Source organism: Globicephala melas, chromosome 17, assembly GCF_963455315.2.
Source record: "Globicephala melas chromosome 17, mGloMel1.2, whole genome shotgun sequence".
Taxonomy (NCBI): domain Eukaryota; kingdom Metazoa; phylum Chordata; class Mammalia; order Artiodactyla; family Delphinidae; genus Globicephala; species Globicephala melas.
In genome coordinates this window covers 48,633,548-48,661,360 of record NC_083330.1, presented here as the reverse complement: position 1 = coordinate 48,661,360, position 27,813 = coordinate 48,633,548, and the positions used below count along the sequence as shown (strand labels likewise).

The 27,813-nt window shown below is 39.3% G+C and overlaps 1 protein-coding gene across 1 annotated transcript in view; it reads right to left on the bottom strand.

Annotated features, from left to right (window-relative positions):
- Positions 1–2,769: 2,769 nt before the first annotated feature.
- The window catches only part of ZFPM2 (zinc finger protein, FOG family member 2), a 462,647-nt gene continuing 437,603 nt past the window's right edge, over positions 2,770–27,813 (bottom strand). Inside the window, exons 6-8 of the mRNA XM_030863080.3 lie at positions 11,427–11,633; positions 7,973–8,197; positions 2,770–5,370 (exon numbers count right to left, since the gene is read on the bottom strand). Coding sequence (XP_030718940.2) covers positions 2,879–5,370; positions 7,973–8,197; positions 11,427–11,633 — 2,924 coding nt within the window. The 3' untranslated portion in view covers positions 2,770–2,878. The remainder of the gene's footprint in view (positions 5,371–7,972; positions 8,198–11,426; positions 11,634–27,813) is intronic.

Sequence of the window (27,813 nt, the reverse complement as noted above, 5' to 3'; positions counted from 1 at the left end):
ACTATACAAACGGTACTGGAAATATTTTTTTGGATATAGTGCATAGGTATTTCAGGGCTCTCCAAAGGACAGGTAGTTTTCCTTACCATTCTACCTACCTTTTTGTACCCTACCCTGCCCATAAAGTCTTTCCCAACTCTTTCATCCCATATCGGTTTCCCTTTTTCATTTTGCCTTTCTACTCTCCTTAGTCTCACTCAGCCTTCACACCTGGTCCTAGTTTACCTTGTAGTGTTTCCCAACATTGTCACATATTAGAAGCACCTGAACAGATTTAAAAAGATTTAAAACATCAACTAAGGTCAAGGTTTTACATTTAAAAACTGTTATTCTCAACAAGCAACTGGAGAAAAGTTCTCGACCACACAGTATTTATAGGCTATGTTTGGGACTAGCACCTTATGTTCATTATTCTACCAAATCTAATAAGGATGAATAATAGTGCATCACAGGGCTTCCCTGGTGGTGCAGTGGTTGAGAATCTGCCTGCTAATGCAGGGGACACGGGTTCGAGCCCTGGTCTGGGAGGATCCCACATGGCACGGAGCAACTGGGCCCGTGAGCCACAACTACTGAGCCTGAGTGTCTGGAGCCTGTGCTCCGCAACGAGAGAGGCCGCGACAGTAAGAGAGAGGCCCGTGTACCGCGATGAAGAGTGGCCCCCGCTTGCCACAACTAGAGACAGCCCTCGCACAAGAAACGAAGACCCAACACAGCAAAAATAAATTAATTAATTAATAAACTCCTACCCCCAACATCTTCTTTAAAAAAAAAAATAGTGCATCACAACCTACTTGCAAACAGTGTGTCTTAACCACAGGTACTTGCCTTTCCAGATCGGGGCGTTTCTCAGACTGCAGTGGACCGCATCTCTCTTGATGGGCAACAGGCGCCATCTTGACTACTGAATCACACGTCAACATCTCTGGGTGGCTCATTAGATCCTCTATGATCTAACCCACATTATCTGCTCTCCACTCTCCCTCAACGCGCAAACCCTCAGAAAGAACAAATGAGATGCGTGAAAACTAGTGTCTTTTACAAATTGCCCGCATGAAGTTTGTGCATCTTTACTCATCAGGGTCACTTTACCGCTTCGCTGCTCCTCAAAATGCAAACCTCTCTCTGGTAAACTTCATCTAAAAGCTGGCTGCGGCACTTCCCCGATGGCGCAGTGCTTGGGAGTCTGCCTGCCAATGCAGGGGACGTGGGTTCGATTCCCTGGTCCGGGAAGTTCCCACATGCCGCAGAGCAACAGTTGTGGCCCGTGTGCCACAACTACTAAGCCTGAGCTCTAGAACCCTCGAGTCACAACTACTGAGCCCGCTCGCCGGGAGCCTGTGCTCCACAACAAGAGAAGCCACCGCAGTGAAAAGACGGTGCACCACAACAAAGAGTAGCACCCGTTCAATGCAACTAGAGAAAGCCTGCGCGCAGCAACGAAGACCCAATGCAACCAAAAATAAATAAGTAAAAAAAAAAAAATTAAAGAAAATAAAATAAAAAATAAAAGTTGGGTGCACTTGATCATCTTTGGTGCCGATTCTCATGGTAGACTTTGTAAGCCTTTCAGACATTCATGAAATTGTTCTTTTTTGTGTGCTACAGTTGGGGGTGGGTAGAGAACAGAGAGCTAGTGCTTCTTCTACATATTAATAATGAACTTTTCTAGTTCCAGAGGCTGGAGTTTCCGGTTCATTTTAATAAAGTAAGTTATATTAACTGTTTTGTCATCATGTTACTACAGCTATCCAGTACTGTTTTGAACCTATTCTTGTTACAAAGAACGGGTATATAGGGTTTCCCTTGTATTTAAAAAAAAAAAAAGTATGCCAAACTTCTCCAACAATCTGGAATTTTATTCCATCCATATACATGCATAGTAACAACATTTGTTGAGAAATTATTTCTATCAGAAGTAGAACATTATCTTTGTGATCACCAGGTGCAGTATTGCTACTCTTATATTTAAATAGATCTTATATATGAATTAAATTCATACTTGCAGCATTGAGTTTAGGGTTTCGATTTAGACTGTGCCTTTCAAAAGATAAAACCGATTAATACTACCTCATTACTTACAATACTGCTTCCAGTAATTTTGTTCATTCTTATAAAGTATTGCATTTAACAGCAAAGTTTAAAAATTGAGACAGAGCTGCATCAGCGAAAGAAAATACAAGTACTATACAAGAAAAAAATTGCCGTCTTCATTTAACATACATGTTTCAGATTAAGAAAATGGACAGAAACATACGGCTACATACAAATGCAAAGCCTAGTTACTAAGAGACTGTATCTGCTAAAATATAAAGTGCAAACGGAGCCTGATTATCCAAGAACTGAAATCTTAAGGCGAACTTATAGCACGTGTATTTAGAACATCTTTGCAAGTTATATTTTAGCATATACATATATCTGCAACAGCATATAAGAAGAAATCAAGATACACAAGTGCTTTGGAAGCTATTTCTAAAATGCTTTTCTGTATTGTTTGTGACTATTTTCTTTAAAAGCTACTATACAGTGCAAACCATATATGCTACACAATAACTATACAATAACATTACAAATGACTTTAATATAAAGTTTTTAAATAAAAAATAACATAACCACAGCTATGAATACTGCTGGTAAAATAAATTAATTTTCTTTTAAAATGGCACCAATAATACACTTTACTAATGGACTGTAATGAAATTACACCTTAAGTCTTCAACTCAGCCATAATGAATTGTCTCCTGATTGCCCAGATGTAATTCAAACAGCTTTCTTTTTCTTTTTTTTTTTTGCTTTTTTTTTTTTTTTTCTGTACTGGGTAGAACAACATACTAAACACTGGTACCAAAGGTGAGTGATGTTTATTTATTTTGTGATTTCATTTGACATGTTCTGCTGCATGTGATGAGCAATAAAACTTCTTGTGAGTTATAAAGTTTGAGAGGTTGTTGAACTGGATGTCACACAGCCGGCAATATTTCCCACTGGTTGGAGCCTGGGTGGAGCCATTCACACCTTTAGCTATACTAGACAACTGGTCCTCTGTGGAGGGAATTCCTGGGGAGACGTTCTCGTTCGTGGCTAATGGGTTCTCTGAGATCCAGGAGGGAGATTTGCGGCTGTCTTCATGCTGAGGATTCTGGGCAATGTTCTCTCGCTGTGGGTTGGCGGCAGGGCGCTCGTCTTGCTTCAGTCCACCATTCACTATGACCATGCCTCGATTTTTGGGCAACAACGGCAGGGAATCTTTCTTCGGCACAGCGCACCCATTGGAAGAAGCCTGGCTTTTGGGAGATTCATTTTCCGCGTTTGTGCTTTGGTCCACGTCAGCATTATGGATGACAAGAGAACCAGAAATATAATCACTTGGCTTTATTCCATAATAAGGAGAGAGCTGGTCGGCTCCTTTTGCCTTCTTTATTGCTCCAGGGTACAGGCATTGTGGAAGAAACAAATGTTTGTTTTCTTCTTTTGTCGCAATGAGCTGAGCGGCTTCACTGAAGACTTTCAGGCCCTGCAGGGTTGCTAAGTGGGATGAAAATAAGTTTCCGTTGGGGGAAGGCTGCTTTAGATTCCCATTTTTCTCACACTTTATGATGCTTCTTTCATAGCTGACATCGGGGCTGCTTCGTTCGCTTTCTGGATTCGGAAACACTTTGCTGTCGAGCGGAGCCAGGTCATTACGCTGGTGTGCAGTGACCGGGCAGAAATTCTGCTTGTGGGCCAGGTAGTTTTCTACCTTGTTGAAACTGATCTTACACACAGTGCACTCGTGGTAGTCCAGCAGCCTTTTGGGAGATGCAGTCGTCCGCTCAGACTGGGATAAACACTTTTTGCTGAGATCTATGGGCACGTCCATCTCTAGGCAGGAAACACTGGAATGAGTAGTGTCACATTTGGAAACCGGAACACACTTGTTAATCGTGAGGGACGTTTCCAAGTGCTTTGAGACAATTCCTGGAAAGATATCACATCTTGGATGGTAGCACTCTCCCAGCCCTTCCGTGGGTTCTTGAGTGGAGGTACAAGGATTGCTGAGGTTGGCTACATCGAGAAATCGCTGTTGGACTAGCGGAGGCCTTTGCTCCTGTTCAGGAAGACACATCTCATACATCTTCCTGCGTTTGCGCGTACGCATGGTTCTCTGCACGGCAGGCACTTTGTTGGAAGCTGACCTCTTGAGCGGAGGGTCGTGGCGCGTAGCACAGTAATACTGTTTGTGGACCATGTATGTTTCGTGCCGGCTGAAAGTAATGTTGCAAGCTTCACAGGTAGTCTTATTTGGGTCACTTTCCCCATCCACTAAGGGGACACTGGGATTTTTCACATCAACAGGTTTTCCATTAATTTTATCATCATTGCTGTTGGGGGTGGAGAGCTTCTTAGCTTGAATGGAAAAGTCCTTGTCGTGGCCCTTCCCATTTGGCCCAATTAAATCTAAAACAGTGGAAGAATTGACGCAGGGTGTTTGAAGAAGTGGATTCTCAGGATCAGCAGAATGAGCGGCTGGATTGAGAAGGTTTATGGAGGTTTGGCCAGTGTTGGGACTCACGGCCTCAGGCATCTTTTCTGAAACACCAGGGAACTCTGGGGACTTGGCCATCTGCTGCCATCGGCTGCTGCAATAATGTTTTTTGTGCACTAGATAATTATCCAAATTATTGAATGTTATGTTACACTCAAAACAGGTAGCCCCTTTGGGCATCAAGGGGCTGTAAATGACGGGAGGGTAGCTACTACTTCCGTGCCTCAGTCGCCGATGTACCAGTTCAGACATCTTGGCTAAGATCTCTGAAGCTTGAGGGACCATTGTGATATCTTGGGGAAAAGCAAACTGAGATAGAAAGGGTCCCACGGGGAAAGAAGGCCCAATATTAGGCTGAACTGGAGATGAGGCAAGTCTTGGACTAGAGGGCTCAGACTTTATTTTCGTGTAAGAAAAGCTTTGTTTATTTGTTGCAGACTGAATTTCGGGTCTCTGGTTAGTGAGAAAGAGCTGAGTCTTTTTCTCACACTTGTCCAGCTCCGTGTCAGAGCTCGCATCTTTAGTCTGCATGGCCTTTTGGCTCTGGGGGAGTTCACTTCTGGTCAGCAGGTCTGTGGCTGGCTGTAAGCTGTCTTCGGTTCCACTTGGAGAGTGTTCCATGTCACTTTCTCTGGGCAGTTTGCTGCCAGGGACATGGAGCTCCTGGTGCTGCAATAACTCCCTCTGAGTCTGGAAGCCGAAGTGGCAGTGATTGCATCGGAAGGCAGCTTGAGTGAGATGGGAGAACAGGTGTTGGTGAAAGTTGATCACAGAATCAGCAGTGTAGCTACAGACGGTGCATTTTAGACTAGCACCAGGGGGGAGGAATTCTTCCATTTTCACTCCTGGAGGAACATACAAAATCAGAATACTGAGAACCACACATATTGGTTTTCTAATGATATGAACCGTTACTAATGACCTCATGTGTCCAACACAGCAGAAACGAACTGAAATCTTTCGGAATCTTATTTGTGATAGTAACGTTTTTCTTGTGACGTCCTTCATCATAGATGATGATAATAACAGCCCTTTATGGTTTCCAAAGCACTTTCATGAATATTATTGCATTGTAGTGGGATAGGCATCATTGTTTCAATGTTACAGGTCGGGAAACACATGCAAGGAGGCTAAAGGAATTGATTATGGTAATAAAGCTATTCAGTGATGGATCCATGACTAAACTTCAGATTTTATAATTTCTAATCCAATAACCTTCTTACCACAGCACTATGCTCTATATTAGGAAGAAGCAGGCATTAGTTACAGTTGATAGTGATAACCTATGTGCAAATCAAATAAATCTTAGTGCATTTAGTGTACCAGATTAGGTCTTTATTCAAAAGAATCCAAATAGAAACCATTTTCTAAAGTAATTAATAACCTACTAATTTATCTTTGGTACAAATTTAGAATTTTATTCATTGGTTTTGCTAAACATGGTTTATCTCTATCCAGGGCTGATATTGGTACCAGTACATTAATGTAGTCATTTAGGACCGACATCCATGCTGATTGGTCATGGCCTGTTTTTAGTCAGTTATTAAATATTTTGAATATCACCACTGACTGGTGGGTAAGCCTCAATGCAATATTGTGATTTACAAGGAATATGTATTTGGTCATTCTGATGAGTAAAATCTATTTCTCATATATATTTGGTCTTTATCCTTGGTTCCCAGTTCACAGCTTCTAAAACTCTTGGAGTTTCCTGTGATAAGAGTGATAAAGGTGGCTTTGTTATGTTACTGAGGTGACTTTTGGAAAGCCCTTAGGTAACCTAAGGATGGGTGGTTGTTAGGAGAAGCAATCTTGTGATTACAGGGGTTGGAACTTTCATTCTTCCCCTCCTCCACTTCTGGGAAGAGGGGCTAGAGATTAAGTTCAATTGCCAATGGCCAATAACTTAATCAATCCTGCCTATTTAATGAAGCCTCCATAAAACCCCACAAAAAACAGAGTTCAGAGAGCATCTCAGTTGGTAAACATGTGGAGATCTGGGGAGAGTGGCAGGCTCTGAGAGCACTTGGAAGCACCTTGTCCGTTCCCCAAACCTAGCCCTATGCATCTCAGCCATCTGGCTGTTCCTGAGTTATATCCTTTTACAGTAAACCAGTATCTGGTGAACAAATGGGTTTTCTGAGTTCCGGGAGACACTCTAGCAAAGCAGTCAAACCAAGGGGGTGTCTTGGTGACCTCTGATTTATAGCTGACTGGTCAGAAGCACAAAAGACTAAAGTCTGCATTGGGGTGGCGGTGGGGGAGTCACTCTTGTAGGACTGACCCCTTAATCTGGGGAATTTAATGCTCTCCCTGCATAGTGTCAGAATTGAGCGGAGTTGCATTGCAAGACACTCAGTGGGTGTCTGAAGAATTACTTGGTCGGGGGGACCCCTTCCCCTATGAATTGGAATCAGGATCTGGATACTTTTACTTACTCAGGTCAACTCTTGTTCCCATTTGTTGGCATATGGTTACATCAGGCTTGGTTCCTCCTCTCTGCCCTCTAGACTTAAATGAGAATTGTCTTTTATATTTATAAGATGAAAATATGGCAGAGAGATAGAGATAAAAGGGGACTTCTTTTATTTGTCTCCTTTTCTCCTTGGCTAATCCAATACTCATTTTCCTGTTGAGCTGGGAAGATCCCTCTATCTCTATTTTTGTTTTGCGCGTGACTTTACACTCACCATGTGAGACAACCAACCTGTTTCTGCTTCCCCTGCTTTATCACCTCATAAAGACAGCTCTTTGTAGGGAGAGGGAAGAGAATAAGTAGAAAGGAAACAGCTTATTTTTATAGGTGCAAAGACAAAAGCTTGCACTGTACTAGAGCACTGGAGGTTGGAGTTAGTTTTTTTAAACTGAGCACCTATTTCCATTTTTAATTATTCAACCCAAGCAAAAACAGCAAAGGAAGTCACCCGGAGGTGACTTACAAGTTTCATATTCTGAATAACTATGATTCCCAAACCTTGGTTTGCCCTATCCAAGAATGTTCAAAGAAATATCTAAAATTAATATAATTCTGTACATTTGATTCATTTCAGTTGTTTTTAAAATATAGGAATTAGAATACTATGTATGATACTGACAACAATTGGGCATACAATTCCAAAATAAATGGGAATAGTTGCCACCTTGCTCTCAAGAACAGGCTTAAAAAAAAAAAAGAAAAAGAAACTTGTTTTTCAGCATAATTACTTTAGTTGAGAACAAACTAGAATGATTTAGCCTGTAAACTGAGCACTGTAAGTCATTAGAAAATAATTCAGACCCAAGTCCTTTGAATAGAGTATACTTGTTCGGGACAAAAGATAATAACCAGCTGGTCCAGCAAGTTTAAGTTTGATTTTATAGATAGATAGAGATGTATGAATGTACGTATATATGTAGAGAAAGAAGAGGGTCTCCTGGAGTAGAAGAAGAAACAAGAGAGGCACTCACCACTGTGTGAGTTCATGTGCATTTCTAGAGCTCGGGCATTTGAAAAGCTCTTGGTGCACTGTGGGAAGGGGCACATACTGGAAATCTGAGGAGTGCTGTCTTCGTTTTCCTCTGACACTGGAGCAGTTTCTCTTTGTCTCCCACTGCAATAGTACATCAAATGGGCTTGCAGATTCCGCTCACTCCGATACCAGATGCCACAGGACTTGCAAGGGAATATATCCTCTGCAGGCAGAAACACAGGGACACGTTAGCTGCTGCCCACTTGGAGCCAACCATGGGTAAAGCAGCATTTGGTTCAGTTTTTCTCAGAGTCTGCTCCCAGGTTATGAATTAGGCAATCAGACAGGGGCTAGTGCAGTCTTGGGTGTTGTTCCACAGTACAGGACTATTTTTAAAGAAATGTTCCACTTAATGCAGTTTACCTTCCCACAGACTCTTTAGAAAGTGGTACTCTAGGAGAATCCCAACATAAAGCAAAAGAGATTAATCCTAAATTGTTTATATTGTACTTATAGTTTAGAAAAATAGGCATTTATAAATAGCAATGTGAATTGGTTTATCTGCTTGGTTAAAAGGTAACGGATCTAATGGCTGAACTAAAGTTAGCTTTGATGCCAACTCCTGACATCATTGGTCCATTTAATAAATTAATTACAGAGTACCTCCTTAGTGCCAGATCTATGCTGAGTTGGGTGTAAAACAAAATGAGAGACCAAACAGCTGTTGTTAAGGAGCTTAGATCTCCTGGGGCTGGTTAACAAGTGGTTCGTTTGTTCATTACATTAGAACGTGATGACCACACACAGTGATGGAGGTACTTGAAGAAGTCAGAGAAGGATTTAGAGGGAAGATGATGACATGCCTTAGCTGCCTTGTGAAGGATGAAATTAAGCTAGTCAGGTGGAGAAGAGGATTGTGTCCTCCTAATCAAGGGATCAGCTATGCGAGCTTGAGAGAGGGACTGGGTGGAGGCTGGGAGGCTATTCTGTAATCTCAGGCAAGGGGCTGGGAGAGATGAGGTTGTAGAAGTCAGGGACAGACTCCCAAAGGCCCTGTCAGCTTTTTTAAGTTTAGATTTCTATCTCAATGGTTATGGAAAATGACTGAATCATTTCAAGCAATAGACTGACAGAATCAGCTATGATATAATCCTAACAGTGGAGTTTTGAAGGTAGTGAATTTGGAAGGAAGACTTACGACTGGTAGGAGACAACTGCAGTAATCTAAGTGAAATATGACAGAATTTAAATTGTAGCTAATAGTCATGTACTATTTGTTAAGTCATGCTATAATATGTATGATATGTATTTCTCATGTATTTATTCATGGAAAATTTCTCTCTCTGTGTTTTCCCCTCATTCATTAATAGGTGAAGAATGTGAGGTTGAGTAACTTGCCATTATCATGCAACTGGGTGAACTGGGATTGGAAAACCCTGCTGTAAACACTCTTCCATAATGCCTCAATGAAAGGGGGACAGAGAGAAGCAAAGTTATACTGAGGAAGCAGAACTGACTGGAAGTGATGACCACTATTTTGCAATTAGATGTTAGAGCAGAAGGTAAGGTTTCTCCTCGGTGCCTAGACTTCTTGTTGGCATTTCTGTGTTAAGGGATGTTTTCATTCATCTCTACAGGGAATAGAAGACAGATGGGTGATGAATTCAGGCTGGGGCACATATGGAGTGACTAAATCTGACACTGTATTGTGCAAACTTGGCACTTTTGTAGTGCCTCTGATCAGAGGGATGGCAGATAACACTGTAAACTGGGATTAATCCAGGCACACTGGGGCATATGGTCACAGTAGATATGTGGGAGTAGATATTTCTGTGAGAAAGAGACAGGAACATTGCAAAGATGGCAAGAGAGGTCTGAAACTCGCCAGAAACAGCTGGACTTGTGATTTATAAACTGTTAATGTATAGTGAGTTGGAACACATGATAGTGAAGGAGTTGGCTCAGGAGATCCTGTTGAAGGAGAGAAGGAGAAAAGTAAGGACCAAATTCTAGCAAATGAGAAGTAAGGACAGCAGGTACAATACAGAATTTTAAAATACAATTTAATTACAAAATTATATACTACTGCTGTTTATTATTTAGCCCCTCCCACCCAAGTTTTAGTTACATTTATACTTTTCAGAGGCCCAGTGTATAGTAAAGGGTTTATTTTTCAGGATGACTTTAACTGATTAACTAATTTAAGAATGAGAACAAAGCCTGTATGCATCTATGGTGATATATTTGGGATTAATAGTTATCTTGCTATAGAAAGCAAACAGAATATTCCTTCAAATATAATTAGAATTAACATTCACACACTGGAGTGTCACAATAATATAAGAAACTCCTAGAATACGTGGTAACAAAATCATTTTGCCTCAGTTTCAAGTTGGGTCCATGTTATTTCAAGTTCCTCACTATTCAAATCAAACTAAAGATTCAGTAAACAAAACAACTCCATTTACATTAAGGAAATTCAGAAATAGTAGCTTGGGTTGTGTACACTGAATCCACTGGTTGGATGCAGAGTAATTCCAGATACACCTGAGAAGTTCTTCATTCTAAAGGATGCTGTTACAGCAAGAACATAATTACTGTTGAATATATATGTATGTATATATGTATACATATATAATATAAGACATGATTGTAGTCTCTAGACTTCTGCATCATTCAAAGTCTCAGGGATTTTCAAGGACATTTTTGACTCAATGCAATGTTTCACTTGCCACTGGCTTGAGAATCTATTCTCCTCTTAAGATGTACTCACGTTTTCTCACAGAGCTAGATAAAAGCAGAGCAGAGTCTAGAATTCTGATCTTGGGACTCCTAGATCACTGATTTTATGTCAAGGAAATACAAACTAAGTTCAATAGTCCTTTTAACAGACTATAATCACAAAGGTATATTTGCCAGGGCACATTTTAAAATTCTCCATATAAAGTATTCTAAGATTATACGTATTTTTCTTTCTCTTCTCTTTATTTTTTTTTACATTAGCTGATGTCTTGATTCATCCAGCCTACATTTCCCCTTCATTAGTGTATCTAATCAAATTTGATTTTGTGTCCTTTTTCTTATTTTATGTTTTAACTCTATGGCTCTTAATACCAAAACTATTCTACCATAGGAGCGACAATGAAAGCTGTTGGACCTCTTATAGCTAAATCGTCTTGAATGTTGTTTAGTTTAGAATGTCAGATTTTTCTGTGTGACATTCAGGAATCCAACCTGAAATGAATGAATTTAAGTTATTCCTTTTATACTCCCACGAGAAGTGAACACACACACACACACTTAAAATTGGAGAGAATATAAAATAAAATCATAACACTGGAGAAAAAAGTCTGTCCCTGGTTGCCTGTCAGTAGACATTATTTTTTTCTCTCCCATAAATACCCATCACCACTACAAAGCTATTGTACTGGGCTATTGCACTCAGCACTTACTATTGACAATAGCTGTAGGCAAAATAGAAGCCATGGCAGCTTGCTGAGGGAGCAGCTGAATTGAGTCCAGCAGGCGCGCCGGGTACATCCCTTCTGTAAGAGTCATCTGACTGGCAGCTTGTAGCCTTGAGTCAAAATCCACCACAAAGGCAATTAGCTCTTCACCCTCAGAGATGGCCTTCGTAGTCGTGCACCAAAGCTGACCCCCTATTAAGAAGAAAAAAGAAAAAGAATTGACATAGAATGCTCTAGCCTGCTGTACATTGGATTGATGTCAATAGGACCTTCTCATGTTTTTCACATCAGTTTCTACTGGGGTGGAGTGTTTGATCAAGACAACGGCTGTCCTCCTCTTCCCTTTGTTAACCTAAAACAATAAAACTGCCAGTTACTTTACCAGCGACACAAGTTTAATAGCAAGGAGCTGCAACTCAGGACAGGCAGCTATGGTCAACCACATGAAAGTCTCGTGAAACAAAAGAGAGGAAACTCTTATAGAGAAGGGGAGGTTGGGTGGGGCCATTATAAACAAAAAGCTCATTGGGGGAAATTGAAAGTTCCAAATATAGTGGCTTTTCATTGGCTGAGTTGTTACATTCTTTCATTGGCTGAGCTGTTGTCAGACAAGGAGAAATGCTTTCTTCCTTCAGCTGAGAGGTATTAAGTAGTGTCACTTCCTGATGGAGATGCAAAGTCCATCTCTTCCTGTTGGGATCTACACTGAAGTCAAGTAGTACACGCCAGCTCCCCCTTCTGACTTCCCTACTCCATTTTAGTGCTGTTTCCCTTTATTAATTTTCGTACCTGCCTATGTGGAAAATTGTATTCCTTGCATCAGATGAACTGTTCAGTGACCAACAGTAGCAGAAGATTAATAACCAAGTATAGACATAATCTGTAGAGAGTTTTGTCAACTGTTTGCCTTCCAGCGCTTGACTTAATCATCAACCATGTTATTACATGTTATACTGCCTAAGAACAAGCATGGTAGGGATACAACCACAAAATTTATTTCAGGTGAGGCTTTGAAGTTACTCTTTACGTGCTCTTTCTGTACCTCATGGAAGTAAGCAGTTATTTCTTTTTCTCTCTCTTCCCCAGATACTGGGGAATGATATATGAATGAATGATACGTAAAACTACAAAGCAAGTAAACAAAGTTCCTAAAATTTAGCACATTAAAGTGAAATTCCAGTTAGCTTTACTCTCCTTATAAGTCTGCTGCCATTTATTTTGGGGGGGTGGGGGGGTGAGCACCAAGTGATCTTTACTTATATAATATTTCTTATAATGCAGCTTCTTTATCTCCTTTTACCCTGATTGAACTTCCTGAAAAGGAGATATGCCAAAGAGCCTTTTCAGAAAGGCTTATTTAAATAAAGATTTGTTTAAATGAAAAGAACCCTCTCTTCAAACACTAAGATAGACTCTGGCTTGGTGCTTCAAATGATCACGTGTGGTGCATTAAAAAGAAAATTAACTATGCAAGTACATCTTCTAATGTATTGGAATGCGATAGTGAATGCTCATTTATTTAACATGTTTAGACAGGCAAAGCACTTATATTTTGTTATCTACACTCTCAGGCCTAGATATGTATCCTGTACAGTTGTGCCTGAAGTAATATGGCATACTTGATATGTTATAAAGCTTTTTTTCCTCATTGTGTATATACTGCAAGGCTATATATTGTACTCATTAAGCAAGCAAAAATTGTACCCATTCTGATAAGTAATATTGCTCTGTTTATCTTTCAGCATAACTGCCTTTTCAACTGCACTTCATTTTTTTCCACCCTGAAAGAGATCATAGTTTTTAAACAACGTGTGGTAAAACGCTGGTGGAAAAGATAACAACAGCATATGATAGGGCAGAGTTGCCTAGAAGATTCAGGACACTGTTTTAGAGAAACCTCGGACAGTTCATTAAACCAGCTGATTCAATTTCAAAGGTAAGCAGACAAGACACCATCCACGACAGTACATGTTTGTGAAAAAATAAAGCTAAAATTACAGACCTCGAATTTATATGAAAGTTTCCAAGGAAAACACAAATATACTAAAAGACTAGAAAACGACCATTTTTCACTTTCACTTTAATATATCTGAAAGCATACAAGTTTCCCAAAGTTGAAAACAGATTCACCTTGGTTGGCATTGATGACTTCTTTACAAATATAGAAGCTAAGCGGCATCATCGTGGAATCTGATGAGCATTGAAAAGCGCTAAGTGGTGCTATTTCTGCTGGTGACGCTTCTTCCCCCTGGAAGGCTTCTGCATTTGGCTGTTCGGCCTTCTCTGATGTGCATACAGATCTAAACTACTTACAGCTGTAGACAAGGTAATCATTTGCACCTTATCTTTCCTCTGGGACAAGGTTTATTAAGTGAGTCTGTGTAATAGAGAGGTGGGGAGGGCAGAGGCAGGCACTGCAGTTCAGGTTTAGTTCCTCGCCTGGTTTTTTAAGAGTCACTGGATTTCAGTGTTGAACTGAATAACTTATATTACTGGTAATAGTTTTCCATTTTTTGATCAACTTACATTGTTGGTAAATCCAGCTACGGCTATGTTTTACAAAAGGGAAGTTTTGAATTCAGGTACCCTGGAGAAATCGATATTTTAGAGAAGGTAGCACTCGGCTAATCTTTATCACAGCAGTGAGCTCAACAGCAGGATGACTCCGAACACTTGGGCTCAGACTTTGAACCAAAAAGATCCAATCAATAAATAAAATTCACAAAATATTAAGTGAAAATTAAAGCAAGTAAAACATGGGCTTCCGTGGTGGCGCAGTGGTTAAGAATCCGCCTGCCAGTGCAGGGGACGTGGGTTTGAGCCCTGGTCTGGGAAGATCCCACATGCCGTGGAGCAACTGAGCCCATGCGCTGCAACTACTGAGCCTGCGTTCTAGGGCCCACGAGCCACAACTACTGAAGCCCTCACTCCTAGAGCTCGTGCTCTGCAATGAGAAGCCACTGCAATGAGAAGCCCACGCACCGCAATGAAGAGAAGCCCCCGCTCTCTGCAACTAGAGAAAGCCCGCGCGCAGCAACGAAGACCCAACACAGCCAAAAATAAATAAATTTATTTTTAAAAATAAATAAATAAAAAATAAAGTAAGCCAAAAATGATTTTTCTACATTATTAAGCAGCCTGGCAGTAGTAACACATATCTGTTTTCAGATGTTTCATATTTTATCTTTATCATTTTATCTCATTTTACGGTTTCGTCAGAGCATATCCTTTTAAAAGGCTGAATCAGACTGAAAATGTACTGTGCAGGTCTGATGAAAAAGTCCATTGTCTTAGGATTTAGTTTTTCAAGTCGTTCATTCATCAGCTATTCATTGGTGTGCCAGGCTGCGTGCTATGGTTTCATGCACAACTTCACAAACAACCTGAAAGCACACATATAAACAGACAGATTATAATACCACACGGTGGTCCCATCCCCCTACTAAAGAAATGTGAGAGGGGTGAGTAACTGAGACTTCTTGGGGGAGTCAGGCAAGCCATCCAATGGGACATTTTTATTGACTCAAGAAGAGTAGAAGTAAAGTAGCAGAAATATGTGTAGGGAGGACCTGGCAGGTACATCGTTACCGGCAGATACAGGAGCATGCGTGTGAGTGCAGGATTATGGAAGAGGCTGCCTGGCCCTCGGAGGCCAGCAAACCTGGAGCTTGGGGTCTGAGGGAGAAAGAGGTGGATTATGGGCAGTGGTGTGCCAGAGCCAGCCTGTTCTGGATCACAGGGCAGAATGTTCAGTTGTCAGGAATTCTGTGTGCTGGTTGATGTCACGTTGGTAACCTGAAATCAGCTATGGTGAGAGTTGTAGCATTTGCTGTCAGAAACTGTCAAGCAGTACAAATCAGGGCTTCCTCCCACAGAAAGTTTAGAGCAGGGGGAGAGTTTTGATGTAACATAAAAACAGTTGTGTCTGGCTCATGGTGGAGAGATGGTATATATATTTATTTGAGTGAATGAATGATCTGAGCTTCCCCCCCCGCCCCCACCAGAATATAGATCTCAGGGTCTTGAGGAGAGTAAACTGAAGGGGTAGGAAATGTTATCTCGAGGGCTATTAGGAGGCTGTTGTACCAGTTCAGTTGTGAGAAGTGTAAATTGTAGGGGAGAAAAGGGCCAGATTCAAGAGACATAGCTGACAGAGGACTGGAGTGATTTCCTGAGATGCATAAAAGTAACTCTTGAAAATGACACAGAGGTTTCTGGTTTGCAAAACCAGCTAACGGTAGTTCCATTAACAAGGCAGTAAAGCTGGTATATTACCAAGTGGTATTATACGGACAATAACAGATAATTAGTATTAATTAGGAATAATTTCTTTGGGTCCAATAGGTTAAGGGGTTTATGTATTTCATCTATTTTAATCCTATCAATCATTCTGTGAGGTGAGTGATAGTTTCTTCATTTAAGAGTTGAGGAGATTGAATCTTGGAGAAGTTAGCTAACGTGCCCAAAGCTATACACATAGCAGAATCACTGGCGGAATCATGATTTAGACTTCTGGCTGTCCAACTCCAAAGCCCAAATGTGCATGTGTGTTTTATGTATGTGTATGTATATGCATGGGAGTACTGAATTTGGCTTTGAACATGTAGAGTCTGAGGTACCTGAGAGGCTTTTTGGTGGGTGTAACCAGGAGGCAGTTGGACCTTGGAGGAGAATAAGGCTGGAGCAAAAAAAAATATTTTGGAAGTCATCAACACATTCTAAATAGCTGCGGATGCTCTTTGCATGGATGTGGTAATGCAGGAAGACTACAGCATGAAAAGAGAAAGAACAAAGATTGAAACTTGGAGAATCTCAACATTTAAGATGTGGGTAGAGGAGATGCAATCATTTAAAGACATAGGAAACATACACTTGGAAAGGTTAGAGGGGAACCAAGAGAATGGTGCCGTAAAAGTCAAGGATTGGTTCTTGGAAACAGCTTGGCTGAGTTCTTTTGATGTGAATTTAGAGCATACAACTTGAGGGAGTCATTTATAGGGAGAGATATCCCAAGTATTATAACATAGTTTCAATTACTGATTCAAAAAAAATATTCTAAATGTGGCTGCTAGTGAGGATGTAATCCCATCTGGAGGAAGTACACCCGCCCCAGACTGCTGGGATGCAAATCTTGCCTCTGCCGCTTGCTAACTGTGTGACTTTGAACTTATCACCTAAGCATTCTGTCAGTTTCCTCAGCCTTGAAAATGGGGATGGTGATAGTAGTATTGAACTCATGGTATTATCATGAGGATTAAATAAGCAAATATATGTGTGAAAGCTTCAGAACAGCACCTGCCATAGTAAGTGCTATATAACTGTGAACGATTATCCTTTTGGTTTGGTCTGGTTGGGGCTATTTTTCTCATTTCTCACTGCCCTGCTAAGTCGAAGAAAAGAAATCTCACCAGAAAGAAAACATAAACCTACAAATTCAATGAGCACATGTATCTGTGCTTCACTGGAGCGAGCGAACTCGTTTTGGAAAAATGATTAAGGCTGCATCATTTGTGGATTGCATACCGATCTTGACCAGTTAGAAACAGATAAGGTTTCTAGCAATCTACATGGGGCTGAGGAGACAGGAGAACCAATTTCTTACCCTACCATTTTTAGAGCTAGGGTAAACACAGCCAACTCTAATTTACAATTCAATGGAAGGTAGTAGTCTTCATCTTGATTAAGAAGCAATCTGAGTGCATGAAAATGATAAATCATGTTGATATTTAGCTTTTTTGGTGTCTTCACTGATTGACCTCACGTTCAATGGAAACAAATCACAGGGTATTACATTTGGCTTTAAAATGAGAGCACCACTATCAAAAAAAAAAAAACAACAAACAAATCAAAACACAAACAACCCCCCCAAACCAAAAACATGCAAAGAAAACAAACCCAAAAGCCCAAACAAACAAACAAAACCACGAGAAAACAAGGACTGGCAAGGATGTAGAGAAGTTAGAACCCTTGTGCACTGCTGGGGAGAGGATAAAATGGTAGTGTCACTGTGGAAAACAGCATGATGGTTCCTCAAAAAATTAAAAATAGAATTTACCTATGATCCAGCAATTCCACTTCTGGGTATATGCTCAAAAGAATTGAAAGCAGAGTCTCAAAGAGATATTTGCACACCCATGTTCAGAGCAGCATTATTAAAAACACCTAAAACATGGAAGCAACCCAGCTGTCCACTGAGAGAAGAATGGATAAGCAAAATGTGGTGCGCACACACACACACACACACACACACACACACACACTGGAATATATATATGTATATATATATATATATACACACACACACACAATAGAATATATGTGTGTGTGTATATATATGTGTGTGTATATATATATATATATAATGGAATATTTTACAGCCTTAAAAAGAAAGGAAAAAAAAAAGAAAAAAAAAAGAAAGGAAATTCTGACAATGCTACAACATAGATGAACTTTGAGAACCTTATTATAAGTGAAATAAACCAGTCACAAAAAGACAAATACTGTATGATTCCACTTACATGAAGTACTCAGGGTATTCAAAGTCACAGAGACAGAAAGTAGGATGGTGGTTGCCAGGGGCTAAGGGCAGGGGGGAGTGGGGAGTTATTGTTTAATGGGTATAGAGTTTCAGTTTTGCAAGATGAAAAGAGTTCTGGAGATGGATGGTGGTAATGGTTGCACAATAATGTTAATGTACTTAATGCCACTGAACTGTATACTTAAAAATGGTTAATACATTTTGTTATACACATATATATATATACACATATATATATATAAATATATACATATATATATGCACCACAATATAAAAATTGGAAAAAAATGAGAGTATTATTTTTTTTTCACTAAAAAACATTCACTAGAATATTTGTACAAGTTTTTAGTTATAGCTAAGGACAGGAATATAACTTTTATTAAGTGCTTTTCATATGAGATGGATTAAAAAAAAACAGTTGAGGTCTTCTCTCAGTTTTCCTAATGAAGTTACTTTAACAAAGTAATACTTGAAAACTAAGATTTTAGAGGAATGAAGCTGCCGCTGAGATGGAGTTTACTTTCTTTGACCACATTAACTATTTTCATTTGAATGAATGAATTTCTTCGCACAGTAATTCAAGAGCAAATGATCTTTGTCTAAGGGATTATATGCTAATAATGAAGCACTGCTGGCACCCCAAATCACTGAAAATTTATTTGTCCTCAGTGGAAAGATGAACTAGAAAAAGCGTTTGCCTTGTGGGTGAGAAACTTTAGTTGTAGTGCTGACTTGATTATTGGTTACTGTGTGAACTTGGAGAACTGCTTTACCTACAACATATAACATGACAACCTTAGGTTAGATACCACTAGATTATTATCATCAAGTTGTGAGCAACTTTTTTGCTTCTGTGACCAAAGTGCTAATAATAGGAATAACCTCAGATTTATTAAGCACCTACTATCTGCTCTGCACTGACACTGTGCTAAGTGCTTTGCATCCATTATCTTAATATCTCCCAAGAGAGCAGTGAGGTGGCTTTTATTTGTTCCCTTTTACTGTGAGGTCATGAAGCTGGAAGTGTACATAAACTGTTCAAGATCACACAGCTAGAGTGGACTTGGAGGAAGAGAAGGAGATATGGGAGATGGGATTTGAACAAAGCAGTTTGGCTCTAGATTCTGAATGAAAAACCCAGTGTCCCAAGTCACAGTGCCATCTGATGTTCACTAAGTAAATGCCTTGGTACCTTACCTTGATTACTCAGTTTGAGTAATTAGCACTGCTATCTCTCTGAACCAGAAATGACATGTAGCTGTCCAGTTTTCCCAGCACCACTTATTGAAGAGGCTGTCTTTGCTCCATTGTATATTCTGGTCTCCTTTTTCATAGATTAGGTGACCAGAGGTGCACGGGTTTATCTCTGGGCTTTCTATCCTGTTCCATTGATCTATATTTCTGTTTTTGTGCCAGTACCATACTGTCTTGATGTCTGTAGCCCTGTAGTATAGTCTGAAGTCAAGAAGCCTAATTCCTCCAGCTCTGTTTTTTTTTCTCAAGATTGCTTTTGCTATTCGAGATCTTTTGTGTTTCCCTGAAAACTGTAAAATTTTTTGTTCTAGTTCTGTGAAAAATGCCATTGGTAATTTGATAGGGATTGCATTGAATCTGTAGATTGCTGTAGTCATTTTTACAATATTGATTCTTCCAATTCAAGAACATGGTATATCTCTCCATCTGTTTGTGTCATCTTTGATTTCTTTCATCAGTATGGTTCACTTTATGAAACAGCGTTAAGAAGATTTACACAGTGGTAAGACATAGCTTTAAAATGCATAGCCACAACGTGGAGAATAATGTAAATCGTTGTGGTGTGGAAGTAATGTCAGGTTATCTTCTAACATGACTAATAGCTTACACTTAGAAAGCACTTACTACGTGCCAAGTACTATTCTAAACGTTCCACACCTATTAAATATGGATGTAGCATTTGCCCAAGTTTAGCTGGACACTAAAAGGGTATCACAATTCTTTATAACCATGACTGCACAGTAGATTCACCTGGGAGCTTTTTTTTTTAATTAATTAATTTTATTTTTGGCTGTGTAGGGTCTTCATTGCTGCGAGTGAGCTTTCTCTAGTTGCGGTGAGCAGGCTTCTCATCGCAATGGCTTCTCTTGTCGCAGAGCATGGGCTCTAGGCGCACGGGCTTCAGTAGTCGTGGCTCAGAGGCTCTAGAGCACAGGCTCAGCAGTTGTAGCACACGGGCTTAGTTGCTCCGCGGCATGTGGGATCTTCCTGGACCAGGGCTCGAACCCATGTCCCCTGCATTGACAGGCGGATTCTTAACCGCTGCACCACCAGGGAAGCCCACACCTGGGAGCTATTAATCAACGCTGCTTTCTGGGTCCTACCCTGGATCAATCAAATCAAAATCACTGGGAGTGAAGTTTGGGCTTCACTATTTTTTAGAAGCTCCCCGAAAGGCTTCATATGCCTCTAGAGTTAAGGATCATTGGCATAAGGGTAAACTATCTGTAGTTTGTATAGGGTAGAGAGAGTGAAACTCTATGAACAAAAAGGTCTCTTTTGATAATCAAATATTTCATAGACTTGTTCAAACAATTCAGTAGAGAGATGTCCACTCCAAAACTCAGAAAATGACAACTGAACATAGCTTTGAATAATATTTGAAGAATGTGGGCATGATGAGTGAAAAGGTGTGGAAAGGCGGGTAAAGGATGTAATGACTTAGCATCGTCCTTCAACTGAATAAACCAGTTAGGAAGTTAGTAAATTTGTGAACTGTATTTGGTTTTACAATGTTTAATTCTTTATTATTTTGAAGGTGTGTAACTTATTATTAGAAATGAACAATAACATTTCGAAAAACTGTGAAAGATCATATTGTATAAACCAGAGCAAAAAAAAAAAATCACATTTCTACTGCATGGGCATGAAGTCTTTATCAAATGACATCAGGCACTGAAGCAGCTATCTGATACCTTCCTCAAGTCTACCAAATGGAAAGGTTATTTTAGGATTCTCTCTTTGCCTCTTGTGCTGCAAACATAGTCACTCTCCCCACGCTCCACACCCACACACCACTCCCTTCACGTATAAAGGGCAAATACATTCAAGGTTCCATAGAAAGTAATAACCTCAAAGACCTTGACGTTCTTGAAAAAACATGTACTTGCTGTTCTAAGTAATGTTTATGATCAAAGTTCTTGTACAAACAGATATGGTTCCTAACAGGAAGCTTATAAATTTTTCTCATAATTGCTGTCAAAACTGCAGTGAAGTGTACTACAAGTTTTGATAATAAAGAATAAAGTCACAGTTCAAAGTTGATTATATTTTGGAAATTCACGCTCCTCTTGCTAGAAGCGGTAGCCTTAAGTATCTCCCCATCCTGCCAAATTTTTCACTTGCACTTTTTATTATTTATGAAATCAGTGTCTGTACAATGTCATGCAGACCTCTGCTGATAAACTCTAATTAAGATTAAGACAAGCCTTTTGGAAAGGATCCCATCATTAGCAAACATGATAAACACAAAAATACTCCCTACTTGTCAACCAGGAGCAATTCAGTAACCTAACAGTATTATCTGTTGCTAGGTTACAGAGCTCACAAAGCTTCAATTATATTGTTCCACCATACCTATAGAGTTCTGTATAAGCAAAATGTATCCAGTATAAAAGCATTTAACTTCGTCCATGCTATCTGCAATTCATGCTTCCTTACAATGGTAAAAATCAGGTTAATAATTACATGGCACGCTGAAAAATCTTCTCCATGTGTTACGTCTATACATGTTTCTTTCTAATTTATCTGTGTGATTGATAGACGCTTGCTTTGTAAAAATAAGGAAATACAAGCAACGTGAAGCTGTAAACCTTGAGCACAACTACATCTGGGCTCATCAAGATACGGACCTAAGCTTAGCATAAAGATATACAGCAAATTGAACCAATTAAATCACATTTAGATTTTGTATTACTCTGCCTCAATATGTACAAGGATAAAGAGCCTCAAGTGAATAGATAGGGATACCAGTTTGAAAGTTTAAGCTCAGGAAAAAAAAAAAAAAAAACCAAACCCATACACACTCACCTAACAATACAAAAGGAAATAGGTGGGTTTCAATACTAATTTATTCTAATGGATTTTCTAAGGATATTTTAAAAGTTGAAGTTAGTGACTTTTACTACATAGCATTAAGTCATTAAGTCTTATTTCTCTTTATTAGACTGGGGACACTAGGGGGAAAAAAATCAATGAAAACAGCCTCTAAAAATACAGACATTTGACAGGGGAAAAACAAAGAAAAAAGCCATGTGTGTAAAAAGAGAAAGTCTATGTGAATCAGACCTTTGAGATTTTTACCATGGGTGATTTTTTTGTGTGTGATTTCCATGGAAATTTGGAGAAAAGTTAACGACTTATAAATGAACCAGCATTTTTAAGTAGCTTTGGCATAAAATGTTATATACTAAATTGTTAACAGCAGTTTGATTTCTTAAGATGTACGGTGATATTTATGCATCAATCTAAAAGTCTATTTCCTTCACATGTGTAAAATACAAGAAGAAGATGGTCAGTTGATCAGAGCTCAATTAATAAAGATTACATATTGGTCTATAGAGTAAACCATGATATCTCTTAGGCACACTAAGGTAATTTAAAGCTGTTCTCTGGGGGAATAAATGGGCTGTTTAACACATACACACACACACACACACTCACTCACACTCATACACACAGACATTGTTTCTGGAGTTGGAGGAAACAAGAATACTTACTCGTTCTGTCATTAACTTCTTTTTTTTCTTTTACCTAAGTAATTTGAAAATCCAACATCATGCCCACTTATGAAATTTAGTTTCTTCACAACTGGGAAGGGATTGGGCAAAATAATTTCCTAAAAGCTAAATAATTGTCCCATTGCAACATCGCAGGTGATACTACCTAGATCTCAGGGTGGGAATGTTCACACAGTACCTATATCTATATGTAGCCACATTGTTTAATAGCAATTTTATAATGAATTCCAATCCAATACTGTTGAAATTCTTGACAGTGGAGTAGTGCAAGGAACAGAACTTATAAATTATGTGTGCCCCTTCTTTGCAAACCGCTGTGGAGGTTTCTTTGTGCATTGGCAAATACAGTAGGAATACGAGGTATTGTGTGGGTCCTCCTGCACAGCACCTGATAAAAGAATAAAGAGCTGTGACATATTCTTAAAACAATAGAGGAATTAAAGGGAAACAATGGGCCAGCTGCTTCATTAATACAATCAAAAGGGAGCCCAGCACAGAGGAGTCCAGATAATTAAGCACTACTCTTTTAGACCTCCTTTCTAGAATAAAATTGCTCAAAAATGTACTAACTACTTCATAGTTGTTAGAGAGATCTCTGCACTTGTTTACTTAGAGTTGATTAATGCTTTTCTTCCGTATGCAGCAACATGCCAACTCATAGTTTACAACAGTTTTTGAATAAAATAGAGTGAGAATAATTGATAGAGATCTGCACAATACACAGCAATAAATCAAAAGCATTTTACAAAAGGTCTTTCCTGTTTTTAAATAATCTTTAACATTTTTCATTTGTACTTATAGGCAATGCAGGGCATTTTGGGGCATTTAACTTTCCCATGCTGGCTTTCCTGACATCTTTTTATAGAACATCCTAGCAGTTCCTGGGAGAAGGAGGAAAAAAAATCAGACTTGACCAGCAACTTTAGAGTGTGCCTTTGGTTTTTTCGGCCAAAGAAGGGAATGGATTTAAAAAAAAAAAAATTCTTTGCCTTTTCCAGTCAAGAGGGATGGACGCATGGCAGAATTACTTGCCGAATGCACTATTCATCCTTCGTTAACTTGATTATAGAAAACAAAAAAGCAACTTTTTATGCTTTTTATGTTAAATCACAGTTTACAATTTAAGATATCAATGTTTTTCATTCTTCATCTCTTCTGTAGGCAGCCTTTCCTCTGATGTCAACAGAACATTTAATTGCTTAAGAACTGGAAAATTGGGAACTGAATACTGTGTGCTGAATGTTGACGTGAGAATAAAACACCACACTCTGTTTTTCTCCCAAATATTTTTAAGTAGGCTTATGTCAACCCAACATTAAAATTACAAACTTTACTGAATCATGTGGTCAGTTTAAATAAGATTTACTCTATTCTGATGCTTTTAGGAACTTAATTGAGAAACTCAGAATTAGAAAGAAGTCAGAGAGATAAGTGAATAGACATACTTAACCATATTTCTGAGATTAAGAGAAGAAAGATTTTGCTTTTACACATATGATACATGTGATTTAAAATTTATCAGCTGGAGTCATATTTCCAAAGACTTTCCTGGATTATGTCAATATTTTAGAGGATATGGAATATCTAATTCCAGCTATGAAACCTGGCTTCTGACTTCAGGAGTTCGTGTCTAATTAGCTTGATAAGTTTTGTTTGCAAACCAGGAAATAAAAACATATAAATTAATAGTAGGTGCAAACAAAAATGACTATTTTAGGAGCTATTATATATGATTCTTTATATATATAAGAAATATTTTTATTTTGATTAAGCTCAAAATTTACTTTGTTAGAGTGAAAGTAAATTAGAAAGACATGAATTGTTTATTGGTTTATGATCAAGTGAATCTTTTCAAGGATATACTTTGAACATCTCAGGTTTTTAAACTAGGTCCTTATGGCAATGCAAAAAAACCTAATAAATATTGATAATGCTTTATTGCAAAAATGCTAAATTGAAAGCACCCTCTTTCAGCAAGTATTCTGTAAACGAGCTTAAGAACGTCATCTGTAAATTGTCATTTTAAATATTATATGCTGTATTATTTAGCATAAATTCAACAGATAACATTGGTCTGAGCAGAACTCAGACTAAAGAAACATGAACACCCTCATGAATCCCAAGGAGTTATCTGTGTGACAAATAGGAAATACTATCGTCCCACTTTATAGACAAGGAAATCAAAGCCAGCCCGGTTAAAGCAGTGCGTTTTCTAAACTCCCCTCCTATCACAGAGGGCCTTCCGAGGCCCAAACCTGTAACCGATCCCCACCAGTTCTTTTAGCTCATGGTGTGTATTCTCCCCACAGAACTTATATTTTTTCTGTAAGAAAAATGTCTCCACTGAGATACTTTCCTTTCCCATTTAAGAGGCACGTGAAGCTCCTTTCAGAAAAGTAAACAGTGTCCCCGTGCTCAGTTCCAGATGTCTGCTGAAGTGTAGATGCAGAAAGTTTTGCCCTGTGAATAAGAAGGCATTCGGCACTGCCTGGAAAGTCTGCTGAACTAATGTGTTGAAGGTCATGAAACTCAGGTATCCTATCTAAGGTTTAGGCAAATAGATACGCTGCTTTTATGGGATTTCAACAGGAAAACGTTTGCTCATGGCGACTCTTCAGCATCCGTGGGGTTTGTGCTCTAGTCTAAGGTGGGCTGCGCCCTGGTTTTGCAGGAGCTCGCCGTGGTGCCGTGAGGTAGCCCATCAGACTGTCTGGCTGCCTGACCATCATGACTTTAAATGACTAGCCCAGAGGTGACATTTCACCCCAAAGGCGCTCTGTCAAGATTCTCACTGCTGCTGATAAACTGATTACAAAGCTGCTTAAGACTCTGCTTATAAACAAAAGCATGTATCAGTTAATAATTTGCAATAAACTGATGTAACTCCCAGCTGAGCCCCTAACTGTAATTGTCTTTACCATCTGTCTATGAAAACACCATTCTTCATCAGCAATCAGGAGCAGAAGGGAGGAAGTCTCCACCAAGATACACAATGTGCAAGTTTCTGAATCACCTGAGCGCGTTCCTCACTTTATGACTCCTGGGCTGGGTATGCTGAATTTTCCTGCTTGCCTAGCCTGGGAGTGCTCAGAAATTAGGTGGAGGGGGGAAAGAAAGCGCGGAGGGGAAAGAAAATGAAACATCGTGCCTACTGCTTTGCAGAGGAATAAATTATACAAGTTCATCACAGGAGGCTGTTTTTAATTTCTTTCTTTCCTCTTTCCATGGCTCTCTGCAATATCCATCGCAGTTTCCTGAGGAAAAGCCCCTGCAGCACCAGCCTGGGAGTGAACCTCTCTATTCCTTCTTCAGCTTGTCCATTTCCATTACACTTCTTTGTTTTGCTTAAATTCCGGAAGGCTCATGAAACGTCTCCAGGGAGTCAGTTTAAAAGTGTAGACTCCTCTGAAGGGGTGTTGCAGGGCTGACAGGCCCCTGCAAGGCCAGGTAGATGAAGGGGCAGGAGTGCCAAGGAGCTGGCGGGGGGGGGGGGCCCTGCATTTGTGGTTCTCTGTCTGCACCACAGGTGGAGGGCTTCCATGATCTAGTGCCACAAGCCCTTAGGGATGCTCTGCCTGAAATCTCCTCCCAGAAGATGGGTTTCAATAACAGTGGGTTCGAATGGTCAAAAACTCCTTGTTCTTAAAAGAAATACTGTCCCTCAGGTGCTGACCGGATGCATCCACGGAAGGAAGAAACTAGGAAAAGGGGTTAAATTCCTTCACACTGTGCTTTTCTGGAAACCTCTTTCCGAACGGCTAACATCATTCCATGCTTGCTCAAAGTATGGTCACTCTAACTTTCTCTTCAAAAATATATTATTTATTAAAAAAAACCATGGTCTTCAACACAGACACAAACTGCCCTCATGTCGATACTTTAAAATTACACACACACATGCACATACACACTACGCTTTTTCATACCCTTTTGCTGGGGGGATGTTCTTTTTAAAAAAATTTTTCCTTTATAGAGAACGTGTTATTCCTCCGTAAGAGCTCAATAAATCTACTGATGGGCTATGTATTATGATGTGCAATGACCAATTCCTGTTATTAAGGTTCAAATTCTGGGGATAACAATTTTTGTCAGATTTTCTTATTATAACATAATTTAAAATAATGTTTACATTTTTATTTCATTTTTCTAAGAGCTTTCCCGTAGGAAATTATCTTTCTTTACAATCTACTGCTAAATGTAACAGAACTAATAATTGCTTCCATAGGAATGGTGGAAATGGACACTCATGCACCTGGGTCTCATTGTGCCTGGTCTGGAGACAAAGTTAATGGGGAACAGTGGGTCTACTTCTCTGCATGGGTTATGGAGGACCTGAAATGCAGGCAAAAACGCATGTTTCTATGTTCCTCGAATTTCAGAGACACCAAGTATCAGAACAAAGATCTGACATAGATTTTAACACAAAAATCTTCAAAAACACTGTGTGAAGTAGAATTCTTTCTAGAAGTACTATATTTCCTTCTTATCCTACCTTTTAGGCTTTTATCAAGATATTTAGATTCTTTGGTCACAGATTTTTTAAAAATTAATAAGATACGGAGTAAGAGTGAACATGTTTAAGTATGTTGATTTATAACGTCTTACAAAATTAACAAAGACGTTATAACATAATTCAACTTATCATTTAATGTTAAAGGGGACTAAGGTTAAGCTTTTATATTCCTTAACTGCTTCCAAATATACAGAATGAAGTGGTACTATGGTGTTTCATTTGCTTGTTTTTAAAGTTTTTAATTTTTTCGAACCAGATGGATATGTTCATGTCATGATTTACGTGAACACGGAAAACCTTAATGGCTATTGCTTCTCGGTCTAAAACTTTCATGACGGTCTATTCTAAAATATGGAAACAGCTTATTTCTTACTTGAAGTGTTACTGGATCTCTATCCTAAGGCAAATTTTAGAATTATTATATGACGAACTATAATAGAATGCTTTCATGTGAAGTGAGCGTCATTTATAGTGCATGGATACCCTTTGATTGTCTTCACGTATCTCTATTTTGACGTACGTGTACCTGGTCTTCATTTGCACTGATGA